We start from the raw sequence: 26,658 nt of genomic DNA on the forward strand, positions 1-26,658 counted from the left end.
AGAAAACAACATGCACACATTCAATAAACAAGGAGAAGGAGGCCTATTGTAAATTCTTTATTTTTACATATACACAGCGGACACAAAAAGTACAATTAAACAAAGGCTTTTTAAGATCACATAATCTTTTTCCAAGCAAGTATGGACTTAGGCACAAAGCAAGTCCAAAACACTCCCATTTCTCAGCTCCAAGATTTAGATGGGAAATAACAGAAATTAAAAATACCGTGCCAGAAGCCACAAAGAATATACCCTATAGACTCTAGGAAGGACCCTCAGATACAGATCCTCATGAGGAGGAGGTTCTTATTTTCTAGCCGCACAACCCTTTGATGAACACATGCAAACCAAATTGTTCGAAGGCTCAAAGGTAGGAGATGCTGGTACTGGGCACATGATTGCAGGCTTTCTTGCCAGTCAACATAGCACTCGATAGTTCTGGCCGTCAAGTTGAGAATAATTTTGATCCTACTCCTGATAGCATTTTGAGGGAGTGCTTAAATTTAGTTCTTTGTTTTCATGTTTGCCAGCAAAAAGCCTGAATTCATGGTAGTAAATTGGCAAAATTTCAACCTTGCCTGCCTAAGTCATTTCCTTTTCCTATCCTTTAGGGGATTTCAATTAAAAAACTCATCCCTGGTTGCATGGAACCTTAATGCATCTGACCTGCTGAACGGCTAACTCCAAGCTCTGAGGTCCCCTAGACAAGAGCACAACCTGAGCCCCCCCCACCCTTGGTCCGCAGTCAGGGCCTCTCTGCAGACTGAGAGCCTGTGCCCAGTGCCTGCCTTCTCATTTATGCTAGCAGTCTGCTTGCTGAAAGGCCCAAGTGAGTGGGTGTTAACTCAAGTTTTGTGCTGCCATCTGGGCCCCAGGCCCAGATTCAGGCAACAATTCTTGTTAATCAAAATAGAGGAAACAAACCTTCTTTGGCTGATAAAAAGGGATTTTTCTTTCTCTCTCACAGGTCAAGAAGCTGGGACTGAAAAACTATCTGAGAAGAGAAGGAAAGGGGCCAGTGGCCATTTAATTTGTGAAAACCACAACCTACCAAAGGGTGAACAGGCTCTTGGAACATTTGGGCCAGAGAACTGTGGCCCCTCCAGCTAATGGAACGATGGGTACCCAGGGTCTTGGAAGCAATACTGCCTTATCTTTCCTTAAATTATGTTAAGCCCCCAAACCTTTGCGAATAATGAAAAAAAAAAAAAAAAAACAGCTTTCAAAGCCCTGGGTTACTCATTTCCTGGGCCTGCACCTGGAAACTTTTCTGACTGGATCACTGGGTTGTCAGTTCAGACTACCGGAATTCTCCATTAAAGGAACAGAAGTGTCCAAATGGAGACCCTTTGCAGGATCCCGGGCATGCCATGTGTCCAGATGCTGCCATTCTACTGGCGACCCTCTGGAGAAACAAGCCTCAGGACCACAAGGGATGGCGGGGAGGAGTTTGGGGTCTAACTGCAGTTGGGATGGAGAAAAGCATCACTAAGACAGCACACCTGGGCGGCAGAAGCGGTTCAAAGAGCAGCACGGAACTTCACGCCTAGGTGTGTATATAGGTAACAACGATACTGGGATTTTTCTGATAACTAGCTTGAAGACACCATTCTGCCCACACGTTCCATTTTTAGATCAATTAAAATTCCCCTTCCTTTGCCACTTCTTTGTTGGCTGCTATTGATGGAGAGAAAAGAATTAACTTGACATAATTCCTATTGTTTTTCTAACATTTCTTGAAGAGAGAAGGAGGAAGATACAGACTTCAGATGTTAAGACACATTTGTCCTGAGATCCCCAAAGTCTTCCTCCCCTCACCCTACAAGTCACAGAGGCCCAGGCAGCTTTCTCAAGGGGCTCTGCACAGAACCAGCTAGGGGAAGTCACAGAGCTGAGACCCCAACAAAAGATGCCCTGTTTCTCAAGGGACCCCCTTCATTGGGCTACTCAGTCAATAATAATCCTTTCCTCTCTTCCCTAGCACACCCTTGTGCCTGATCAGAGAAACAATTCTCTGTGCCTGTTAAAAATGGAACCAGCAAACAGGACTTCAGTAAATGCAGTATATGTGCTTCCCAGGGGAAGCTTTCATGAACCACACCCCAAAGGCTGATACACTCTCCCGTCCAGAGGTTCTCTGGGTCCAGCTAGTTAAGAAGGCAGAGAGAGAAAACACATAAAGTCCCACACAGAAGTGCACAAAAAGACTGCCGGCTGCCCCTGCGCCAGGTCCGGGGCTCAGCTTTGGAGGTCAGAACATTCCAGCCGATGACTGGCCACAGGTCTGTGCCCGACCACGAGACTGCCAGAGTCGGGCCCACGGTGCGCTGGACGTGCGCCCCCCTCACTCCCATTTATGGATCTGGACGGCCTTCTCCGTCAGGGAGGCCAGGTAGCTGTTCTGGTTGAATTCGAAGGGGCAGAGGGCCAGCACTGGCTGCTCTGCCTGGAGCTTCTGCAAGAGGTTGCCACTGCCTGCATCCCAGATCTGAAAGAGAAAGAGGCAGGGCTCAGGCAGCTGGCCTCCAGCCCAGCTGCAGGGGACAGGAGCCCACAAGGCCAAGAGAAGGGAACTTTTCTCTCTGGTTAGGAGGGGAAGACAAGAGGGTCATCAGCAAAGGCTTTGCTGCTGCCAGGTGAGTACCAGGGACACACACAGGCTGAAAAGGGCTGACTTCTCCTCTCTGGGGGCTTCCATTATAGTGGGAGAAACCAACCACCACCAAGGGGAGGCCTGGGGAAGAATCTGGAGCCTCAGGAAACAAGGCCCGGGCAGGGACAGCCAGGGGAGCGGGGGGCTTCTTCCCCTGCTCCCCGCTGAGCAGTAGCGGGCTCACCATCCTGCTGCTATTCATCAGGCCCAGGAAAGCCAGAACCAAACTCTTCCTCCAGCTGTGTCCCCAAGAAGCAGGAGATCAGTCAGAGGGAAGGACCCCCTGCTCTCACTTGCTATCCAAAGCCCATTGTTTTCTCTTGGGCGTGGACCCGATGGTGTGCAAAGGGGGTCCGGCACTAAAGAGCGGGGGGTCTTGATGCCCAACGCAAGCAGTCACACCTGCCAGCACCAGACACCTCTGGATGGCAGAGGCTTGCTCCGCGTTTAGAGAAGCTGCTTACTGAAATGTGACCCTATTAAAAGGAGATAAACCTTAGCCTGGGAAGATAAATTTGTATATACAAATATATTCAGCTGTCTCCTGAAAAGGAAGCAAGTTTGCACAAGACAACTTCTCAATGGTGCTTCTTTGAAGATAATCTCAAACTTCCTCAACAACCTTTCTTGGATGCTTATCATGGTGTGGAGGTGACTGACTCCTCTGGGACTGGGTATCGGTAACTCTGGCAGGTAAAGGTCATGGAAAATATCTGAATTTGTGGGCCTGGAAAGGGGGGCCACAGGGGGATGAATTTCTGGTAGCAGGTTACTCCTGAAGCCACTTCCTAAGGCATGGTTCTGTAATCTGCCATGGCACAAGGGGAGAAGTGACAAATCTCTGGGGCCTTAAGTGGGAGATAAAGGAGTCCCGGAGCTTCCCCGGTCACTGACCTGCCACTGCCACCCCAAAACAGCTGTACACTCCAAACATCACCTTAAGAGGCAAAAGGCTCGAGCTGTTTTCCTACCACTGCTTTTTTGTATGCAAAAGGAAGACCTTCAGAGTCAAAAATTAACCCTCATTCACACAGTCATGACAACAGACAGAAAGCTGGGGGTCTGCCACCATCGCGTTCCCCGAGATCCGAACGCAGCAATCAGGAGTAACGGCCCTTGGCCTGGAGCTCAAACCCAAACGTTAGCTTGGCTCTCCCTAACTCACCAGGGCAGAGTTGGAGGATTCGTCGCTGGCGCACACCAGGATGCTGCCGTTCTCCTCCGGGCTCTGGAAGATGGCGTTTTTGGTCAGCAGCTTGCAAGTGGGTCCGGCGATGAATGTCTGAACGGGCCGACACGAGTAGACTGGCTCCGTGGCTTCATTTAAGCTGCAGGTCAGTTCCAGCAGCACGCTGCGCACCGAGTTGTGGTTTTTGTCTGGGGAAAGAAGAGACAGCAGGGCTAGCGCAGCCGGCGCGAGGAGCCATCAGCCTCGGCGACACCTTCTGAGGACACCCGTGGGGACCCCTCACCTCGGACTGGAGAACACAAAAGCTGTCTCTGGTCCTGGTCAGGGCTCCAGATGCAAGGGGAGCCTTTGACCCATGACCTCTGTGCATGACTACAAAGAAGGGAGGTCGCTGCACAAGGTCAGCTTGTACTTCCACCTTCTCCCTTGGGTTCCCTCTTCCAAATGCTCCAGGAAAGGTGTCTTTGCTAAACATTCTACAAAGGCCCGAGCGCACGGGACAATTTTAACAAGGCAAGAAGTTGTCATGGTTCTGAATTTTTTTCATTTACAATACATTATATCCACTCACAATTAGCAGTGGTTTAGGGATTTTAAAAGCCTGCTATCCATAACTATAAGTTGGCATTTGCAGAGCTACCTTTGTGGTCAGAAGGATCTTGTTTAATCAAGTCAAAGGCAGCTCTCAGGGGGCTGCCCTATCACCTCAATTTGTGAAACGACTGTTCATGGGCAGCACTGGCTTAAAAAGAAGTCTCAGCCATCCCCAAACACCTAATTTATTCCTATGGAGCACATTTATTATTGGTGGAATCTGGCCACATTCACACTTGAGAGAAGGGAGGAAAGGATGTTTGTCTTTATGCGATGGGTTTCTGACTCTCTGTTTTATCTGACATGGCAGAGATGAAGCCCGGGAGCCCACTTTTAGGTCTAATCTTCATTCTTAGCATCTTCCCATCACTTAAGACATTCAACAAAACCATGAATCCAGCCCCGACCGTAGCATCTGGGGGTCTCCACAAGTCCCCACTTACTGGGCCGATAGGTGACAAGGCAGTGCCCACTGCGGCTCTCCGCCTGGAGGTCAGTGCAGCCCCCCGACTCCAGAGGCAGGCTGTGAGGGTCAAAGCAGTTAGTGCTGCTCTGCCTCCAGAAGCAGGCACCTTCCAAGCTTCCGGCTAATATCCCGCCAGCAGGAAATGCCGATGAAGCCATCTGCGGTAAGTAGGACAGCGAGACCAGGGGACACCTGAAGAGGGATAACAATGGTCACTGCTCTGCCCCCAGACCCCCAAGGCCGGTCCTCAGAGAACAAGAGTGGGTTCTAAAAGGGCCAGGAAAGCAGCGAAGGTGACAGACACATGACTGTCTCCCCGAAACAGGGGTCTTAACCCCTTCACTGTAGGACAATATTTTTAAATAATGGGAGGAAGCGACGACAAATGTCAGTCAGAGCTCAGAGAACATAAAGAGTGCTTTCCGTGCTCGAGCTCACAGTTGCTCTGAAGCTCCTGTGGGGTCTGCGGACCTCTGGTACTGACCAGATCAGAAGACTTCCAAGTCATGGTCAGGAAGTCATTTTTTCCCTCCTTTTCACACACTGATAAAAACATGCAGCCAGCTAATAAAATCTTAATATAAATCCTTAACATAGAAAAAAGCAGAAATGCGCCTGCTGCTCCACCCCAGGTCACATTTACCTCTCAATCTTGGGTTGCCAAGTCTTGCTGCTTCTAGTCCACCATGACACAACCCATGTCCTCTCCTCTCTGTTTACAGGCCTCCTTTACAGGTCTCCTCCCTGGGCCTAAAGGTGGCAGCGTGTCATCACCCCCCGTGTAGACGCCTTGTCTCCTCCGAGGTCAGCAGGACCACGTTCTACAAGAAGCCCATCTGGATTCCTCTGGACGAGGGTGCCCTCTCCCAGACCTGTCGCTCTCGCTATCTGAGCTTGGACTTCCTCTTAAGAAGGACCGTCTCATCTGTGTGCTACACTTTGTCTCTATCCCCCTTCTTTCCTTGGGAGGTCCCTTCACATTTCAGAAACACCCTAAGAGACCAGTGAGTGATTTAGGCACTAGAGCTCTCAGAGAAGCTTCATGTTTTGTTAACAGACAGCTGATATTGACTTCAGGAATCTGAATCACTTTTAAGTATTAAACTTTTTTGCTTAACAGCTTGGCTATTTTTCAATGACACTGAAGTTTTACAAATTTAGTGTCAAAATATTGCCCCCTTGTCCATCTCTTGCACTAATATAAAATACTGCATCTTGCAAGGCAATTCTGAATACGCAGTCCACTGACTCTTTTGTTTTTTTTTGGAGTTAAATGACTTACCCAGGGTCACATGGCTAGTAATTGGCTGAAGCTGGATTTGATTTCAGATCCTTCTGCCTCCAGGGCCGGTATCCTATCTAGTACATCACCTAGCTGCCCCTCCATCAATTCTTAATATTGTGATATTCAACATGGCAACTAGGCATTAATAGAGATTTCAATTTCAATTTCCATCAATCATCTCTTTCTTTGTTCTTACAACATTGAGAAGACAGATGACATATGTGAAGTAAGTAGGTCAAGAGCAGAACTAGAACCCAGGCCCTCGGGCCTCTAGGGCCAAGCCCCCTGTTCACTGGGCCCTAGCTGCCTCTCACATAGGCAGGCTCAATTCTTTGATCCATCTGAGTATTTGTAGCTCGGACTTCCTCCTGTATGTCTATGCATACTTCTATGGTTCTAGGAAATATTCTTCCCAATCTGTCATTTTCTTTACTATTTCTTCTCAACCTTTTTTTTCTTTTTTAAAGTAGCTTTCAGTTCAAACCTTCTTTCCTGAGATTTCTTACTCTATTCAAGTTCTTCTAGTCGGTCTGGTTTTAAATTTAACTTTTGCTCACCTTTTTCAAATTCCTTCTTTGTGACACAGAGAACCTTCTCCAATCACACAGATGAGACCAGTTACAAGGAAAGGCCCCCAGACCCTTTATGACCTGCATGGCTTTGGGGTGCTCCCTTTCTCTGACTCTGAGTTGTCATATTCTTCATTTCTGCTCCCAGTCCATCTCGGCTGGCTTTTGTCATATTTTGTGGCCATTTTTCTTTGCTGTTGCTTCTACCTGAGTATTTGTCAGAGGCAAGTGAAAGGCTGGGTCCCTTTGAACATTCCTCACTTTATCATCTTGCCTGAAAAACCCAATCCTCCTGTGCCAAATAACTGGGATGATCCAAGTCGTGGAAAATAAAAGGATTTGGACAACCACTCCAAGGACTGAGCTGTTAATGCCCCCACGGACGTCAGAGTAGACAGTAAACAAAGAGAGGTGGACATGGAGACCAAGTCTCCAGGCATGGTAAGGCAAGTCCCCTCCCCACTGAGGGCCTCAGTTTATTCATCTGTAAACAGAACATTTTACCAGACAGCTGCTCCCCTAGTGTCAGCGTCTTTGATGTGATGTCACATCTAGAGAGCACTAGGCTGGCTTACGGCCCGTGTCCCAACTACAGACTATGAAGGCCTCATGGACAGCTCCAGACCAGCCACCAAGGTATGTCCTGATCCTCCATCAGTTGAGGGAGTATCTGTAGCTGCACCAGCCCAAGCACAGAGAAGTCAAGCACAGCTCTCATGGTCTGACTGATGAATAGTCAGACTAGCTGGTGATGGGCCACAGGCTGGCCAGCCTCTGAAAGGAGTTCTGGTCCCAGGGACCATGGCCTGGACTCCCCACCTCTCCCCATTCCTTCTCCGGTCCTTAAGCAGTCCTGCTAGATGCTGCTTGCTATGATCAGGGTCCCCCACTGCCCTTTCTCTCCCTGCTCAGGCAGCAGTTGTGCCACTGAGCACTGGGCCTGGATTCAGGGAGAACCGAATTAAAATCTGACGACTGCTGAGACTTCCGACTAGTGTGACTCTGTACAAGTCATCTAACCCATCTGGATCTACCCCGTATCAAAGAGGGATAATAAGAGTACGTTCTCCATGGGGTTGTGGTGAAGAGGCGGGGGGAAAATATTTGTGAGACTCCCGGCACCTAACCAGGGCTCCACTAAATGCTCTTTCCCAAGCCCTCCGCCCTTGGGCTGTAACCTCATCCTTCCCCTAAAACTGCTCTGTCCGAAGGGCGGCTCTCGAGCCTCCTCCTACTCCACGTCTTGGCAGTCTTTGACCTTCTCCTCCACCACAAAGTGCTGTGAAATGGGAACTTTTATTATCATCACTATGTGTGGTCCATTATAAGGTAAATTTAGGCAAACATCAAAGTCACAAGTTCCCATTTTCTATCCATCCCTTTCACAGAAGGGGCCCAACAGATCTCAAAGATATTTCTTAACTGAATTAAATTCCAAAAAGATCAGCTTACTGTGAAGCTGCTAAGATAAAAATGAGTATTTCTTAGTGTCCAAAGAAAGCTCCATCACAATAATGAACATTTCCTTTTCTGCTTAGCTATTCTGAGGCTCCATGAAAAAACAGCATTCATGTTTAAGGGGAAGACATACTTGGAAAAATTGGAAGAGGTTTTCTATTCTTAGGTTATCAAACCCCTCCCTCCAATCCCAGGGCCCTTTGAGAGAACTCTCTGGGCAGAGAGGCTCTGGCCACAGGCTTTCTCAGTTTCTCTTATTCTCCCACCCACGTGATGGCTGCCTCATCACCCACACTGCACCCACTGACTGGGGGGCCCCCCCAGGGCTCTGGCTGCTACTTTCTGGTTACCCACTCCCACATGGGGGGGGGGGAATCAACGACCATCTCTAATCAGATGCAATCTCAGACAAACACAAATATCCCCCCCAGACTTCCTGAGCTCCAGACCTGTTCCACAAATAATTGGTCAGACATTTCAAAGTGGGTATCCCATGGACACTGAAAATTCAACACATGTAAACCAGAAGTCACCATCTCTTCTTAGAGATGCTGGAGGACCCCAGTCCCCAGCCAATTGCCCAATGCTAGCCCCACCACTCTCAAATACCCACCCTCCTCTGCCTCACATCCCATCCAAAGCTAGGCCAGCCCTTGTCACCTCTACTGGACTACGACCAAAGAAGGGTCTTAAATCTGACCACACTCATCCAGAAAGCCCAGGGTCTTATCCACCTGAAGGACTGTTAGTAAGCCCCTGGATCCTGGGACTGACACTCACTCCTTCTCCTCCTTGGAGATCCAAAAGGCGACCACCCACCCGCAGGCCTCTGCACTAGGCAGGGGCTGCACCCTCTGACTTCTAGTGCCCTGCCAAATCCCTCATGTGAAGCAGGAAGCACTTCTTGATATAAGCACAGTGCTCCTCAGGCCCAAGGGCTCCTCTCTGGTGAGCATTTATTATAATGAAAAGCTGCCCTTGTGCGGCAGGCAGATGATGCAATGGATAGAGCCTGGACTCAGGGCCCAGGTTCAGATCTGGCCAAAAGCACTTGCTAACCATGTGATCGTGGGCAAGTTATTAACCTCCACTTGCCTCAGTTTCCCCCTCTGTAAAATGGAAACAAGAACAGCACTCACTGCTAAGACTGTTGTGAGATCAAATGTGATGATAACTGTAATGATCCCAAGGTCTGGCACACAGATCTGCATCAAGGTGAGTTTATTCTTGCTGTTAGGCGGTGATAAAGAGAGAAGGCACAAGATGAAAGAGCAGAAGTCACGCTCCTACCTGGACTTCTGAGGAGTTAGCTCCTGCACGTGGTTGCTCGTGTCTCTCAGGTCATACACCAGAATCGAGCCGTTGACCAGGCCAGCATAGATATAGTTTTCGTCATCGAGACACCAGCAGCAGCTCCAGACGGCGCGCCCGGCGTGGTACGTCTGCACCACTGTATTGGTCTCCAGGCTTTGGGGATGAAGGACAAAGACACAACTTGGATGAGCCCTGGGCGTTAAGTGCGCCATGAGCCTCACTCATCCAGACCAGGTTCACTTTCCTTTTCTCCCGAGATGCCCTCCCCCACCCGCTCTGATTTTACAACAAACCAATTGGGTTTCTCCTTCGGATAGCTTCCCTTGTGGGGATCCCAGGGGCGGGCGCACCTTGTCAGCTTGAGCGTGTTGTCCAGCGCGGCCGACAGGAGCCAGCTGTTCTGCCTGCTGCTGAAGGCCAGGCCGCGGATCTCTCGGCTGTGCATCGGGACATACTGACTGCTCTTCATGTCTGCCATACTGATCATCTTCACACCAAAGCCTGCCCAGGACAAGAGGGTGAGCAAGCCCGTGGCTGAGCAGCGCTCTTTCCCCACTACTCTCCTCCCCCATCGGCCCTTGGATTGCCCATGGGGGAGGAGAGAATCAAGGCGATACCAGAAGTGGGGGGGAGAGGCAGTAGTACAGACTGCAGAGGGTCACCCCCAAAAAGGGGGGTGAGCAATCAGACACGGATTAATCATCTGCAATTCATCTCGTACAGGAAAGCTTGGATAAAAGGAAAAAATGAAAGAGTGAAAAATTGTATGCTTGTCTGCATTCAAGCCACCTCAGTTCTTTCTCTGGAGGCAGACGGCAAGCTTCGTGGTGCTGCCGACAATGGCCAAGTCATTTGGAGTTCTGCATCAAACAATATTGCCACCACTTGTACAACCTTCAGAAGAATTTTTTTATTTTTTCTAGCTCTGTAATTTTTTGATAGATTGATGGCACATCATTGAAGAAGTGGATTAATTTTTTTTTTTATTTGTATCTTTTTTTTTTTTAATATAAATTTTATTTTATTTAATAATAACTTCGCATTGACAGAATCCATGCCAGGATAATTTCTACACGACATTATCCCTTGCAATCACTTATGTTTCATTTTTTCCCCTCCCTCCCTCCCCCCCCCCCCCCCCCCCCCCCCCCGGATGGCAAGCAGTCCTATATATGCTAAACATGTTGCAGTATATCCTAGATACAATACATATTTGCAGAACCGAACAGTTCTCTTGTTGCACAGGGAGAATTGGATTCAGAAGGTAAAAATAACTCGGGAAGAAAATCAAAAATGCAAATAGTTCACATTCATTTCCCAGTATTCCTTCTTTGGGTGTAGCTGTTTCTGTCCATCATTTCTCCAATGAAACTCAATTAAGTCTCTTTGTCAGAGAAATGAAGTGGATTAATTTAGATAAAATTGTCATTTTTTATATTGGCTCAGCCTATCTGTGAGCAACTAATATTTTCCCAATTGTTTAGATCTGATTTTATTTGTGTGAAAAGTGTTTCCATAATTATGTTCATATAGTTCTGGGAAGACCTACAAACTTTTAACAATCATATGAAAAGAATGCTCCAAATCACAAATAATAAAAGAGGTGCAGACTTAAATAACCCTAAGGTTTTACCTCATGCCCAGAAAATGGCAAAAATAATAAAGATGGGAACAATCAATATTCCAGGAGGGGAAGAGGAAAGATGGGATACACTAATGCATTGCTGATGGAGCTGTGAATTAGGCCAGCCATTTTGGAAAGCAATTTGGAATTACTCAAATGAAGTGGTTCATCTGTCTGAGAGCTGGAGATTCCACTACTTGATATCTAGCCCAAGGAGGTCAGTGAAATAAAGTAAAGGCTTAGAAAGAAGATGGCCCATGAATTAGAGATTGGCTGAACAAAACTGTGATACTTGAATGTAAAGGATATTACAATGCTATAAGAAGAAATACTGAGATAAAACAGAGAAGCATAGGAAAACCCATGGGAAATAGAGCCAGGCGATCAATATGTACACAATGGCTACAGCAATACAAAGGGAAATCACCACCACCAAAGGCAATTGAGAATGAAAAAGCATGGCTTCAAAGAAAAAAGATGAGACACTGCCAAAGAAATGTGGAGTCCAGTGGTGTGAAACATTATATATATTTTCAAACTTTTTTGATATAATGATTTTACTCCTTTTTCCTTTTCTTAAAAAAACAAAGAAAAAAAAGCACTTTGTTATATGGAACTGCTTTCTGGGAGGGAAAAGAAGAGAGAGAGAATACAGGGAGAAATTTAGGTGACTTTAAAAACATATGTATTTTTAAATAAAAGAATGGAGAAGCAAAACCTATCTAGCCTATCAAAACAAAAAAAATCACAACTATCAATGCCTATAGCATGTCATGACCATGGCAGTGGAGACGCTATGTTAGGGATAGAGATTTTAAAGAAAGCTGACTAGAGCTAGTGGAAGGGAGGAAAGGAACCATGTACAAACATTAATTCAAAGGGCATAAATTCTGTGATTTTATTATTTGCATGGACAAATTCATCTGGCAGTGAAAAATCTTTTACATTGTCAACAAGTATGGAAATTCTTAATGCCGCATTTCTGTTGATACTGCTGTTGCTTTTAATTCAAAACTAGTAATGATGATAAACTTAAATCAAAGGAATGTGGGGCTCTAAACCCCAGGACATGCTATAGCCCAATCACATTCAATTCTGAGGAACCCAGGCTAGGGTGTGGTATAGAGAAACCACACAATGAATATGAGAGAAATAAGGACGAAAGTTGAGGATAATTTCACAGAGCCCTTGATTGTAAGCTTCTAAGGTAGGAGAGGGAGAAGCACTGGGAGAAAGGGAATGGGAGAGGCAGAACAGGGAAAATTTCTTGCTTAAAAGAGGCACGCAGAATTCAAGCAGAAAATTGAGGGGGAAGGTGGCCAGCAATGCTTGAACCTCACTTTCAACAAAATTGGCAAAGAAAGAAAATAGAGATATACAAAAGAAACAGGAGAGAAATATAGCTAGAAATCATAACTATGAATATGAATGAGATGAATACATCCATAAAAGTAAAGAGAACAGCAAAATGGATTAAAAACCAGAATCCAACAATATGTCATTTACAAGACAAACGTGAAATAGAAAAACACACAGAAATGAAATAAAGGGCTAGAGCAGAATCTCATTTGCTTCAGTTAAAGTAAAAAAGGCAGGGGTAGCAATCACGATTTCAGACAAAGAAAAGCAAAAAACAGATCTAATTAAAAGAGATAATGAGGGAAACATCATTTTGCTAAAAGATACCATAGACAAAGAATGAGTCAAATTTCTAAAAACAAGAGCCATTTCTCAAATTGATAAAATTGTCAAGGAATATGAACAAGCAGTTTTCAGAACTAATCAAAGCTATCTATGATCATATTAAAAAAATCCTCTTAAGCTCTATTGATTAGAGAAATGAAAATTAAAATAATTCTGAGGTACCACCTCACACTTTTCAGAAATGACAGAAGGGAAAAATAGATTCACTAATGAACTATTGGTGGAGGTGTGAAATATCTAACCATTCTGGAGAGCAATTTGGAACTATACCCACAGGGCTATAAAATCTGAGCACACTCTTTGATCCAGCAGAGTATCTATTGGACTTGTATCCCAAAGAAATCATAAAAGAGGGAAAAGGATCCACATGTACAAAAATGCTAGTGGCATCCCTTTTTGTGGTGGCAAGGAACTGGAAACTGAGTGGATGCTCATCAATTGGAGAATGCCTAAATAAGTTATGATATATGAATGCTATGGAATATTATTTTTCTATAAGAAATATAAGCAGGCTGATTGCAGAAAAGCCTGGAGAGACTTACATGAACTGATGCTAAGTGAAGTGAGCAGAACCAGGGGATCATTGTACATAGTAACAAGATTATGTGATGATCAATTGTGATGGATTTGACTCCATTCAACAATGAAGTAATTCAGGCCAATTCCAACAGACTTGTGGCATCCAGAGAGGACTAGAGGGACTGAATGTGGATCAAAGCATAGTACTTTCACCTTTTTGTTATTGTTGTTGTTTGCTTGCTTGTGTTTTTTTTTTTCCTTTCCTTTTTTTTCCTTTCCCCCCATTTTGATCTGATTTTTTCTTGTGCAGCATGATGAATACGGTAATATTTAGGATTGCATGTTCTTAACCTATTTCAGATTGCTTGCTATCTCGGGGAGGGAAAAAAATTTAAAATACAAGGTTTTGCAAAGATGAATGTTTAAAACTATCTTTGCATGTATTTGGAAAAATAAAATACCATTATTAAAAATTTTTAAAATCAAATCAAATTAATAACATCCTAGAAAATCTGGGGGGAAAAGAATAAGAACATTTCATTTCATGTAATCATTAAATACAACTTCCCAAAATGGAACACATAATCAATAAAGTACAAATAAATAGAACTCATAGGATTCTGACAAAAAAGAACCCAAGGTTTAGCATTCCCTGACACTTTCTAATTAACTATCAATACTAAAGTGATAAGGGGAAAATATTTCTGTCTTTTTATAATAAAAAACAGAAATCACTTGCCAAGGAACAATCGGCATTCCAGGGAACTCCTTCCACCTGCATCCACTCCCTTATTCAAGGGGGACAAGGGACAATTAAGAACTGGGGGACCAGGAACCCATAATTGTCTACTAAGCAAAACATGGTATGCTTTTTGAATTTAAAAGAAACACTACAACTATATTTTAAAGAGAGATTTATATACGTAAAGGAACTCTATCAACAATAATCGAGTCTCCCAACCAAAAAGATAAGCATATTTAAAAGTTATACTTCTCAATATAAGTATTTAAAATTTATATTCTCCAATGAGATAAATCAATTGTATAACAAAATATGGTAACACTCAGAGCACTGTACAGGCTAAATCACAAACTGCTTGAAAAATGGAAGAGGAGAGTGAAGGAATTAAGAGAGATAAAGATGGAGAAACCAACACTGAAGTGAAGCCCTTACTATTATTAAAGGCTAAAACCAAGTTAAAGGAACCATCATACATATTGCTATAATACAGGAAATAGCATAAGTACAGGAAATTCATAGTGATTTTTATTAAAGGTAGGCTAAGAACTTTCCTTCCTAAACACCAAATAAAAAAGTGACCAAACTTTTCAACAAGAGGAAACAATATGTATTTATAGAAGAACTATTTCAAAAGATTCAAAATGAAAAAGGAGTCTAACATTTCCCTTGTTCCTGCCAAATCATGAGAAGCCAAAGAAATGCTAAAGAGAACAGCATCAAAAGGAATAAACAATAAAATCAGCTTGCACTAAAAGGATCTACATGAAATGGGTCAGTCTGAGAGGTGGTCACAAACCCTGCTGTTTACATCTCTGGCAGCCAACCTCTCCATGCTCACAGCAACATGGTCCCTCCCTTAGCTCAGGCCTTCATCCCTTTCTATTTTGATTCTTGCCTCCCAGAGGGCCAGGTGCTTCCCTGGGCCAGACCATCCTTCCCATGGCTGCTGCCAAAGCAGAGCTGTGACCCCTCCTCACCAGGCTAAGATGTTTAACTTCTAAATCTCTTCACTAGCTGGCCCCCCTCCCTTCATTTCCCTACTATCTCATCACTACCTCTGCCTTCACATCCCCCCAGACTGAGATGTCTCTGTTCCTTCCCTCCCCTCATAAAGACCTTCTGCTCCCTTCAGAGGTAGCTCGGATGCCACCTGTGCCCCCTTCCCATGTTGCTGCCTACACTTGTCCGTGCACTTCTCTTCCTCACTGGATGGTAAGCGCACTGCGAGCAGGGATCACGGCCTTCTCTGTGTCCTAGTGCACTGCCTGGCCCACAGACTGACGCCTCTCTCCCCTGGGGAATGGCAGAATAACCCAGAGCTTTGGGACTGTGGCCACACTGGGTGAAAATGATGGCTAAGCCCTCCCAAGCACGGTAGGGCCTGTACGACCGACGCCGAGAGAAGTGAGCCGGGCCGGGAGAAGGCTCCAGCCCAGCACTGCACGTGCCAGCTCGGCTGGATGCCTGGGCACCCCGGAGTGCTGAATGGAGGGGGTGGCTGGGGCACCAAGGTGTCCGGCTGCTTACCAGGAAGGAAGTTGGCCTGAGGAGAGGGCTGGGACACCACCAGACAGCTCAGGGAGTCACAGTAGGCCATGATGCGGCACCGCCCTTCCTGCGACACTGTGAAGGCCTTCTGAAACTGGTACTTGTGCTGGTTCTGGCTGAAGGGCAGGCAGTTCTGGAAGCCCACCTGGGAGCTGCCCGGCTGCGCTGGACCCGACGAGTGCTGAGCCACAAGAACCTTCAGCTCCTGAGGGGCCAAGCACAAACACGCATGAAGAGCCCTCCGGACCGGCTGATACTTGGGGGGGGATGCAGGACAGTCTCTCAGAGACAAACTCTAGGTGCAGCACTTTAATTCCTTATTTCCCTGAGGACAGGTGTCAAGGGGATGCTGTGCGGCCAGGCACGGGCTGTGAGCCCATAGGCTGCAAGGCCAGAATCCTCACGTTCCAAGCCAACACAGCTGCTGGGAGTAAAGAGGGCCCAAAGCCTGGCCTGCTTCTGACCCCATCCTCCCAGCTAACAGGAGGCCAAAGCTGGGGACAGCCCTTTTGTGAATTCTTATCACCCCAATTCACATCTTTAACTAAACTCCGACAGGTCTTAAGTGGAAATGCAATACAGACCAAATCATAGAGACAATAAAGGAATATATTAAAGGTAACAGCCAATATCAGAGTTTATGGCATGCAACCACAATTCTCGGACACAAATTAATATGGGAAAAAATAAAAATTAATGAACTGAATAAGTAAAAAAAATTTTTTTAAAGAAAAATCAAGTGAGTAAACTCCACAAATAGCTACAAGAGGAAATTATTTAAATCAAAGATGAAGTAAATAGGACTGAAAGCAAAAAAAGCCATATTTGAACTCAGGTCCTCCCGACTTCAGCCAGTGCTCACTGCGCCACCTAGCTGCCCCCAATAGCTAAAAAGAAGTTTTCAAGTGTAACAGCTCTCCTGGCTCCCTGAGATGTGAGAAGCCTGTGAGGACCCAGCGAGGACCCAGCGGCATTTTCCCCGGAGTGCCCAGACCTGAGCAGAAAGCTCTCGCTGAAGCTTATGCTGCTCAGGCCAAAGGGGAACTGGTTCCAATTCATTCCTGCTGCTTTGGAGCAAGAGGACGAGGCTCTGAAGCCGGGCGACCCGGTGAGTTACTCCAGCACTTCTGTCTCCAGATCAATCACACATCCCCCTGGCTGTCCCTTCTCTCGCTCTCCTGGGAAATACCACCAGGCCTCCCTATTTAGTCCGTGTGCAGCTTCCTTCTGCTCTGCTCCCTGTTTCCATCCATCCTCCTTCAGGAAACTCACCATCTAATGGGGAAACTTATGTATGGAGATTTTCACCAATAATAATGAGAACAAATACAAAATGAATGTATTGTGTTAAATTGAAAAGTTAGCACTAGCAAAGTAGTCAGGAAAGCTGTACTTAGAAGATGACGCTGAAATAGTTTCTATCTCGGGTTTCCTGTAAACTGCTCCGCATTTCTGTCACTGAGAGCCTTGACTCCAGAGCCAGACTCCATGAAGAGGCCAGCCCTGCCCAAATCCCCCTCACACTCGGCTAACTTGGCTTTCCTGCTGTTCTCTCCCAGATGTTCCGAGACCCATCTCCTTCCTTGCAGACTGTGCCCTGGACACACCTAGAAAATTGTTCCTCCACTTTTTGGAAAGTCTGACTTTCCTCTGCAAGAGGCTTTTCCTGATCTCCCTAGTTGCTGATATGCCAAGGTCTGGCACATAGTAAGTGCTTAATAAATGCTGTTAGTTGATTGGTTCCAATTTATATTCTGTATTTGTTTACTCTGTGTACTCGTCTTCCCTTGGTAGACTGCAAACTCTCGAGGACAGGAATTGGTTTTGGGGTCTAGACAGTTTCTGGCTCTTAATAAATGCTTGTTGAGCTGAAGATTAGCTCCAGCTGCAAGATTCCATTTCTTACTATTCCGGAAATGCTGAGAATTGAAAAGTTAAGACACATACCTGGACGTGATTTCGGAGCTTGTTACATTCATCAGAAAGGACCTGCAGCTGAAGCCGGCATTGGGCTGATTCTAACTCAGCCTCCTTCCTCAGCATCTGCTCCTTTAGTAAGGAACTGAAAGAGAGAAGCCCACAAGTGGCCATTAAGGAGGCATCCCTTTAACACATGAACTTCCCCATCATAGTACATTTGCACATGTCTCACATGCTCATGCTGTTGCTGCACAAAAGGATTCTCTTCTCTGGACTATCATACCTTTTTCTTTTCTTTTCTTTCTTTGCTGAAGCAACTGGGGTTAAGTGACTTGCCCAGGGTCACACAGCCAGGAAGTAAGTAAGTGTCTGAGATGAGATTTAAACTCAGGTCCTCCTGACTTCAGGGCTGGTGTTCTACCCACTGCACCACCTAGCTGTCCCTGTCATAACTATTTCTAAACGTTTGGTTTTATACCAGTCATCCTTAGTCATCCTCCCCCCAATAATATCCAAATTCTTCCTATTGACCGGTTCCTTCCCCATTGCCTTCAAATAGGCACACATCTCTCTGATACTTAAAAAACTTCAGTATATCCTTCCATGCTCTTAACAACTGCCCTGCATCTTTGCTCATTCTCAGTCAAGCTCTTAGGCAAAGCCACCAAAGCAGTTCCTCTCCCCTCTTTCATTCTTAACCCTTTGCACACGGGCTCCCAATCCCCTCCTTCCTCTGAATCTGCTCTCTCCAAAGATACTTAGGATCTCTAAAAAACACAACCCTACGTCTCCTCTGTCTCGGTACCTTTGCAGGGGGTTTTCCCCACTAGGAATGTGCTCCCTCTCTCTATCAGATGCTGCTCTAGCGCCATATTTGCAGTAAAGTCTTTCCTGACCCTGCGTTGCTAGTGCTCTCCCTAACTCAACCATGCTAACTCTTTTTGTATTTGTATTGTTGTTATTCTGTGAATACTTCCAGAAATAAGTTTTCCCATTAGAAGTTCCCCCAAAGGAGGGAATGCCTCGTTCTTTGTACTTGTATCAGTAGCACAGAACAAGAAAGAGTTCAACCAATGCTTACTGATACAATGGCATATATGCCATCTCTTCTAAAATCGTCAACACAAAGAAAAAAATTGAACAAATTACTAATATGGCAAATAAATTTGAATTCTACACTGAGATCCCCCTACCACTCCTCCAAGGGGAAGCAAATACACCAAAAAATCTGCATTCCAAGAGGCTGCTCCCTGTACTTCTTTTGGAGGATCTGTGCCCTTTCACCGTCTTTTAGAATCCCTAACAGCTCATTCTGCAAATCAAATGCTCAGGAGCACAACAGAAAAGTTCTAAGACGAGAGCTGGATTCAAATGGAAGAGCAATGGGGAAGGTGCTACCAGAACTGTCCCACCCATTCCAGCTCTCCATCCAAAGCATGGCCAGCTGAGGAGGATAAGGCAGCTGCTAGGAGACAGCTCCTTTTCCAGGGACTGCTGAGGGGGGCATATTGATCTGTGTATAGGTAATATCCCCCACTAGAAGGTAAGCCCACCAAGGGGCCCAGGGCCTTTCTGTCTTTGCACCCTCCCCACCTATGCATAGCACAACCCCGGAGCCTAAGGCATGTTTGTCAAACTGGAGCAGTGATCCCCCACCCGGGAACATCTGGGGATTGACACACACACAGACAGCTTGAGCTTATGGAGACCAAGATCAGGGAGCAGGATTTAACTCAATTCTTCTTTTGGGGTAGGGTAAAGAACCAAAAAAAGGCACACAGGGGCCTAAAGGGGTTCTAACACTCCAGACAGCAGGAGATGGGACATTGTGTCCAGAGAGGACCGACCAGGTGTAAACTCAGCCTGGGAAGTGGGCAGGAGGGAGGGAGACTGCAGGGAGCTTTCAAGGCCAGATTAAAGTTGCTCCATAAAACTCCATCAAAAGGGAAATCTTCTGCCCTTCCACTGGGCAACAGTGGAAAAGGCACCTTCAGAAGGTTCTGGGAAACCCTTCAAGGAAAGCTGGATGACCACAGCCCTCCTTTCCAATTGTCCAACTCTACAACTCTGCTTGCATTTACCCTAAAGGCAACACAGAACTATGCAAGATGCCCGAGTCAGAGGGTGTTCAGACAGTATTTTGGGAATATCTATTTGGCAGATATGAGAAAGATATTAACAGCCAACATTTACGCAGTAGCTCCTATGCATGCGCCAGACACTGGAGAAGAGACTGGAAACGGGGAGAACAATGGAGAGGCCGATGTCTCCTGTGGCAAGAGGTGAGAGAGGATGGCTATGGGGGAGGAGAAGGGGAGAGTGGCGAGGGATGCAGATTAACTCTCACTGTCCAGACTTGACAATGGGTATAGCAGGAAGGGAAGGGGACAAGGTAGAGGAAAGCCTGAGTCTGCGGTGGTGAAACTGGGTCAGCAGAGGAGGCTGGTGGCCTGGACATAGGTGGAAAGGAAGGACAGGGTTTGGGAGGAATAGGAAGACTTCCCAGGACATTCTGATGGAGAGCAGGTAATGGGGCCCTGCAAAGGAGGGCCAAATGTACTGCTGTGTAAGAGGTGATCACTGAACCCAAGGGAACTTATTTTTAAAAGTCAGCAGAAACAGCAAGGCCACAAAGGCTGCACCAGTGTTAGGGCTGAGACTTTGAGAGTGACTTTGCTGAAGGAGAATCTGAACTCGGGCCTTCCTGACCCCCAAATTCAGAGTGCTATCCTCTATGCCAACTTGTTTCCTAAGAAATGCCTGCAGAGAATCATTCATGACACAGACCCCTCTCTTCCTACCTTTTCATGCGCTCCTGCTCACTGGTGTCCAAGGCTTTTAGGGTTCGGGCATAGAGAACCACAATGTCTGCACGTTTGGCTTTCTTGTTGCACTAAAGAGAGGAAAGAAAAGCATCAGTGTTGTGACAGGAGAGCCCCTTCCTGATTCACATCCAGACCACAGGCACGACACTTCAGAAGCCATGGCGGCCCTCTGCCACCCAAAGGTAAGATAGCCCCTCCTTCAGCATACACGTGATGCTGAGGGGCATCAGTGCTGCCATTACCTGCTGCCCTCCTCTTACCCGCTGGCTGCACCGTAGCTACCCAAAGTACCCCAGGGACTCGGGCTTAGGAAGGGAAGGCGTTGGAGCAGGCCCCCTTTGCAGAGGAGCTGTCCTGGCCAGGATCACATCTTCAGGACAGAGGTGGACCCTGACCCCAAGGCCTTCCATAGGCATTCTATGCCGGGCATGGCAGAAACCACGCAGCCTAGGCCTACGTCTCTGCAGGTTTATCTGGATCCCGAGCTTTGACTCTTCTGAGGCAATGGAGGGCAGGGGCTGCCCTGAGTGAGGCTGGCCGGCCTTACTGAGGTGAGATATCTGGCACCTAAATGAAATGGCACCAAAACCTTCTGCAGCTTGGCAGAACCTAGCAGAACCTGGCTTCCATGAGCCCAAGGTCTTCCTCGGGCCAAGATGGGGCACTAGTATTTGTGAAAGAAAACTATCTATAGGGTCTTCTTTCAAAAGCATTCTGATAACTATTTCGATATAACTGGTCTCCTTTGTAATCCTGTGCTTTTACCATTTCCTGACAATATAGGATGAAGAGTCCACAGGCTAGAGGGGAACAGGACACAAATGAAGACCCTCTCGTCTACACTGATACAAAAACATCCGATTCATTTGACAAACATGTTTTGTGTCCACTCAAAACTGGGGAGAGAGAAGGGCTCAGGATGGCTCTGTCCCCGAGGGAGGCCTCCATCTGGCCTGAAGGGAAGATGAGGAGGCAGCATGAGCTGAGAGGCTGGCTTAGCTCTGGATACAGTAAGTTTGATGAATTAATGGGACCCCCAGGCGGAGGTCAGCAGACACTGGCCATGGGGGCTGAGAGTTTAGGAAAAAATAACAAGACCGGACATAAACACTTTCATGGTCAAACCCACGAGATGGTGCAAAATGGTGAAGAGCAGGAGAGGAGGAGGTCCCAGTGCGACCTGACAGAGAAGGCTGCCGAGGCGGCAGAGCAGCGTAGGAAGTGGGGGAGGTCTTCTGTACAGTGGCCAAAGCTGCGGCTCGATCCAGGAGCGGGGCGGGGAGTCCCTGCGATGCCCAGAGCAATGAAGCCGGGACCGAGAGGCGGGATTGAAGGGGAGAGGCTGTGGAGGCGGCCAGGACGGGCTCTTTTAGGATGAGCACTGAACCCAGCAGAGGGGGAGACCGAGGCCGCGGGCTGTGGAGGAAAGGCCTCTTCCTTCCTGGGAGCCCGGAGTCACGACAGATTACTGCCTGCCACCCAGGGGCATGATCACCTCCAAGAGAACTCCGAGGCAGCTTCCGCGGCGAGTGTGACCCAAGGCTGATGCTCCCCGCAGCAGGGAGGATGGCTGGAGCCCTCCTCGGTGCCTGCTGGACTCCCTGACCTCTCTTCCCCCAAAGTGTCCCAGGACCCGAGGGTACGCACCTGGGGACATTTCCCAGCCTGTCCTCTAAGCCATTTGGAGATGCACTTGTACCCAAAGAGGTGCCCACATCGCAGCGCAGACAGCCGGTGGTCCCCAGCACTGGTCCACTGTTCAAAGCAGATGGCACAAGTGTCCCCTTCCTCCTCTTCCGAGGGGCCCTTGGCAGCCGGAGGAGATGGTTCAGGCTTCAGTGGAGACTCCTGAAGGGAAGCGTGGGCGTGGTGAGGTCAGGTGGTCAGCACTGGCCCCACTCGCTCTTCCACAAGCCCGAGCAGAACTCTTACCTGCGGGAGGGGAGCCTCTGCGGCAGCAGCAGGAGTGGCTTGGGGCTGGGCCGAAGGGTCCTGCGGAGGAGCCTCTCCAGGAACCTCTCCAGAAACTGCAGGTGGGCATGGGAAGGATGCGCTGACCAGGGCCGAGAAGGCTCTGGCTGAGAGCCCCCAGCGGGCTGTTTCTCCCTCCCTGACATCCTATGCATCCCACCATCTCTTCCCTGCTTTAGCTCAGGGCTTCCCAATCTCTTACCTAGAGTATGGCCCCCCTGCCCCACTCCAGCTGCCACAGCCCTCAATGTTGGACTGACTCCATGACTCTTCAGCCCACCACGCCTCCGTAGCTCCCCTGCCTTTTAAGGCCCTTCCCAAGCCAGCCCAGCCAAGCTTGGCAGCCCCCTCTTCTCCACGCTGGGATGTTCTCATGCTTTTTCCTCCTCCAGCTCTACCTTAAAACTCCTCCTTCTTATAATACAGGAAGCCTGAACCTCTTCTGACACCACCCAGTACTAAACTTGTTGATTCTCTTTATGTTTGTATAACTACATGCATTTATCCACTTGTTTGACTTCCCTATGGGATAGGGACTGCTTCATTCTTTGTGTTTACATAAGCTCAGAATGGGTGCTGAATAAAAGCTGTTGGTTAATAAAAAATAAAAAAAACTTTTAAAAAGCTATTGATTGATTAAAAAGATGTGCACGTAGGATCCCCCAATTACAACACTTTGCCCTTTGCCTTTCGACACAAACAAATAAGTCAGAAGCCCAGAAAAGACATGAATGAATAAGATGGGGGAAAATAAACATATCCATACTTAGCTCTCTAAAGCATGACATCAGAAGGGACATCAGACCTCCCTCACGTCAGTGTGATATAAATACTACATAACTGAGGTCAAATTAAATGTGTACTTTGATAATATCTAACATAAAGCTTTCATGAAAGTATGAAGGAAAACCTCAGTTGAGACCTAAGAATAAGCAGGAACCTGCCCCGCCGGTGGCCATTTGTGGTCATTGCAGAGACATTGCCCACCCACTCCCAGACCTGGAGAGTGCCTACCTCCAAGCCCAGCCGCGATTGGATTCCCGTTCTGGACATCCACCACCTCCTCATTCTCACTGGAACTATTACTTTCTGTATCAGAGACACTCGACACATGGATGTCCTCAGAGCCGGGATCATCGTCATTACGGTTGGGCAGGTGGGCTGCCTGCAGTGACTGTGTCCTGTTAACCCGAAAGTACGTGTCCAGTGGTGCCCTTGATCTATACAGAAAATAACCACATGACAGTGCCTGGATAAGAGCGTGGATGCTCAGGCGAGGCCTTGACATTGCCCTTGGTCAAGGGGAGGGTTACCACAGCCTTCGCAGAGCAGAAAAGGGTTCACACAAATGGACTGAGCCAGGTCTGCAGAATGACTGGGTGGGGCATTCAGGCTCACTGATAGATTAGCTTGTTTCTGAGCTCTCTGGCCATATACCCACAATGCACCTTGGCATGGGGGGAAGGGCAGGGAGAAGACAAAGTGTGCAGGTGTCATTTGCTGCTCCAGCAGGTCGGGCTACAACTGTGCAGGCTGTGAGTAGGAAGGCTCCTGTCAGTCAGGCCCAAGTTCTACTTCAGTTTTATACATTTTTTCCCCCTAAGTGCATTAAGCCCCCTAATAACTATCTAGGGTATATCTTAAAAAGTGTTATTATTAAAAAGCTTCCCATTTTTAGCTTTAATAGCTGCCTATGTTGTTGAATCGAATTTCAAAGTCCCCAGATGAACTGTTGAGATGCTTTGCAATCGAGAAATTAGATTTCCTTCCCCTCGATTTAGTATTATTTTATTTTTTCCCAAATACATGCAAAGATGTTGAATTCATTTTTGTACAAGTTTGAATTTCAAATTTTTCTCCCTCTTCCCTTTCTCTTCCTCCCCCCAGAGAGCAATCTGATATAGACTGTACATGTACAATTATGTTAAACACATTTCCACATTAGTCACGTTATGAAAGAAGATTCAGAAAAGGGAAAAATCATAAGAAAAAACGATTAAAAAAAAGGTGAAAATTGTATACTTAAATCTGCATTCATACTACATCATTCTTTCTGTGGATGGAAAGCATTTTCCGTCATAAAATGGATGGGCTTTTGGGAACCGCCTTGGATTATTGTATTGCTGAGAAGAGTTAAATCTACCATAGTTGATCATTGTACAATGTTGCTATTACTGTGTACAGTTCTCTGGTTTTGCTCACTTCCTTCAGCATTAGACCATATGAGTCTTTCCAGGTTTTTTCTGAAATCTGTCTTTTCATCATTTCTTATAGAACAATATTCCATCAAACTCATATATCAAAACCTTTTCAGCCATTCCCCAAGTGATGGACATCTCTACAATTTCCAATTTTTGCCACGACAAAAAAAGCTGCTCTAACTATTTTTGTACATGTGTGTCATCCTTTTTCCTTTTTTATGCTCTGTTTGGGATATAGGCCAGGTAGTATTATTGCTATATCAAAGAGTATACTCAGATTTATAATCCTTTGGGCATAATTCTAAATTGCTCTCCAGAATTGTTGGTTTACAACTCCACTAATAATGCATTAGTATTCCAATTTTCCCACAACTTCTCCAATATTTATCACTTTCCTTCTCTGTCATATTAGCCAATCTCATAGGTACTGCTACAGAGTTATTTTAATTTGCATTTCTCTAATATACATTTATGTATAGTGTTAATTTCTTCATCTGAAAATTGTTGATTGTTGAAAATTGTTCAGATCCTTTCGACAATTTATCAGTTAGGGGACAGCTTGTATCTTATCAATTTGACTTAGTTCTCCATAGATTTGAGAAATAAGGCTTTTATTAGAACCACTGGCTATGAAAATTGTTTCCCAGAAACTTCTCTTCTAAACTTGGTTGCTTTGCTTTTTTAATTTAATGAAATCAAAATCATTCATTTTGCATTTCGTAATGTTCTCTATCTCTTATTTGGTCATAAATTCTTACCTTATGCTCTCCTAATTTGCTTACATCTAAATCATTTTGACATTATCTTGGTAAGGATGTGAGATATTGCTCTGTACCTAGTTTCTGCCATACTATTTTTCAGTTTTCCCAGTGAGTTCTTTCAAATATGAGTTTTTATTCTGGAAGCTGGAATCTTTGGGTTTATCAAAGAATAGATTACTATAGTCACTGGCTACTGCATCTTCTAGTTCTTAGCCAGTAACAAATAGTTTTGATGACTGTCACTTTATACTTCGTTTTAGATCTGGTACAGATTAGGCCACCTTCCTTAAAAATTGTATTTTCTAATGGCTTGCCTGCTTTTTAATGGAAAACTAGGAGTTTCTAAGCATCTCATTAAATAGGTGAACTAAAGATGAGCCTAAAGAAGAATTCAGTGTTTGTTTCTATTATCCATTCAAGAACTAGAAGAGAAATTCCATTTGTGGAAGGATAGACAGACACACACACACACATTAAATAGAGCTTTTCATCTGTAAAAATCTTAAACACATTCACCAGCTCCCAATGCATCTCTCAGTTTTTAAAATCAGGGACAGACAAATATATTACACAGGCAATAAAATTATGAAGACTGAGCTTACACGAAGAATTTGGTGCTGCAGCCAAATAAAATCTAATCCTGACCCATAACTATGCGCAGAATAGGCAGCTGGGTGTCAACAGGGGGCAGGTCAAACTGGCAAACCAAGCAGTCCTAGGGGGCTCTGAGGGATGAGGCACACAGGAGAGCTGCTTGGAGATGCCCCCCCCCCAGAACATCAGGTGTCTGGAATAGTGTCCTCTGAGTACAGTTGTAGTTGATGCTTCATTTAAAAGAGTAAGTTGTCAATATATGGGAGGGAGGTCTTTGGTCTCATTCACGTCTTTCTCCTGAACCATCTTTTCTAACACTGTTTCCACCCTGCTCTTCCTATGGCTCATCTTTACCCTGGAGTTGGTTTGAGAACTCTTCCTGAGTTCTTCCTAGAAAGCCTCTCCTGCTTGCTCTGCTGCCATGGGCCTGGGCCGGGGGCTCTGGCCTTCTCTACTGGGCTGAGCCACGATGGCTCACATCACAGGGCCATACTCTGCCACGACAGGGCTCTTAGACATACAGACAGCCTCTGCCAAGGAGGAGTTCTTCCAGAAGAGCCTGTGGCTGCTCCTTCCCTGGGCTGGCATGTGGCTTCCAGTTTTACTTAGAAGACTAAGAAGGCTTGTGCTCATTTGTCCTCAGGGCTGGCCAAAGAGCACAGTTAATTGTGCTTATTCAGAGCACTCTCTGCTCAGATACTGCCCTATCAATGGCCCAGAA

The 26,658-nt window shown here is 46.2% G+C and overlaps 1 protein-coding gene across 2 annotated transcripts in view; it reads right to left on the reverse strand.

Moving 5' to 3' along the window:
- Positions 1–41: 41 nt before the first annotated feature.
- Positions 42–26,658, reverse strand: part of RFWD3 (ring finger and WD repeat domain 3) — a 32,247-nt gene continuing 5,630 nt past the window's right edge. The window contains exons 3-13 of one of the 2 annotated variants that reach the window (XM_051974644.1): positions 23,396–23,562; positions 22,343–22,437; positions 22,058–22,258; positions 20,387–20,478; positions 17,613–17,727; positions 15,645–15,870; positions 9,879–10,029; positions 9,505–9,681; positions 4,880–5,094; positions 3,819–4,030; positions 42–2,488 (exon numbers count right to left, since the gene is read on the reverse strand). In XM_051974644.1, coding sequence (XP_051830604.1) covers positions 2,345–2,488; positions 3,819–4,030; positions 4,880–5,094; positions 9,505–9,681; positions 9,879–10,029; positions 15,645–15,870; positions 17,613–17,727; positions 20,387–20,478; positions 22,058–22,258; positions 22,343–22,437; positions 23,396–23,562 — 1,795 coding nt within the window. In that variant the 3' untranslated portion in view covers positions 42–2,344. Of the gene's footprint in view, positions 2,489–3,818; positions 4,031–4,879; positions 5,095–9,504; positions 9,682–9,878; positions 10,030–15,644; positions 15,871–17,612; positions 17,728–20,386; positions 20,479–22,057; positions 22,259–22,342; positions 22,438–23,395; positions 23,602–26,658 lie in introns of both variants that reach the window. The other variant, XM_051974643.1, reaches the window with a different exon arrangement.

The sequence above is a fragment of the Antechinus flavipes genome, chromosome 2 (genome assembly GCF_016432865.1).
Source record: "Antechinus flavipes isolate AdamAnt ecotype Samford, QLD, Australia chromosome 2, AdamAnt_v2, whole genome shotgun sequence".
Lineage (NCBI taxonomy): Eukaryota > Metazoa > Chordata > Mammalia > Dasyuromorphia > Dasyuridae > Antechinus > Antechinus flavipes.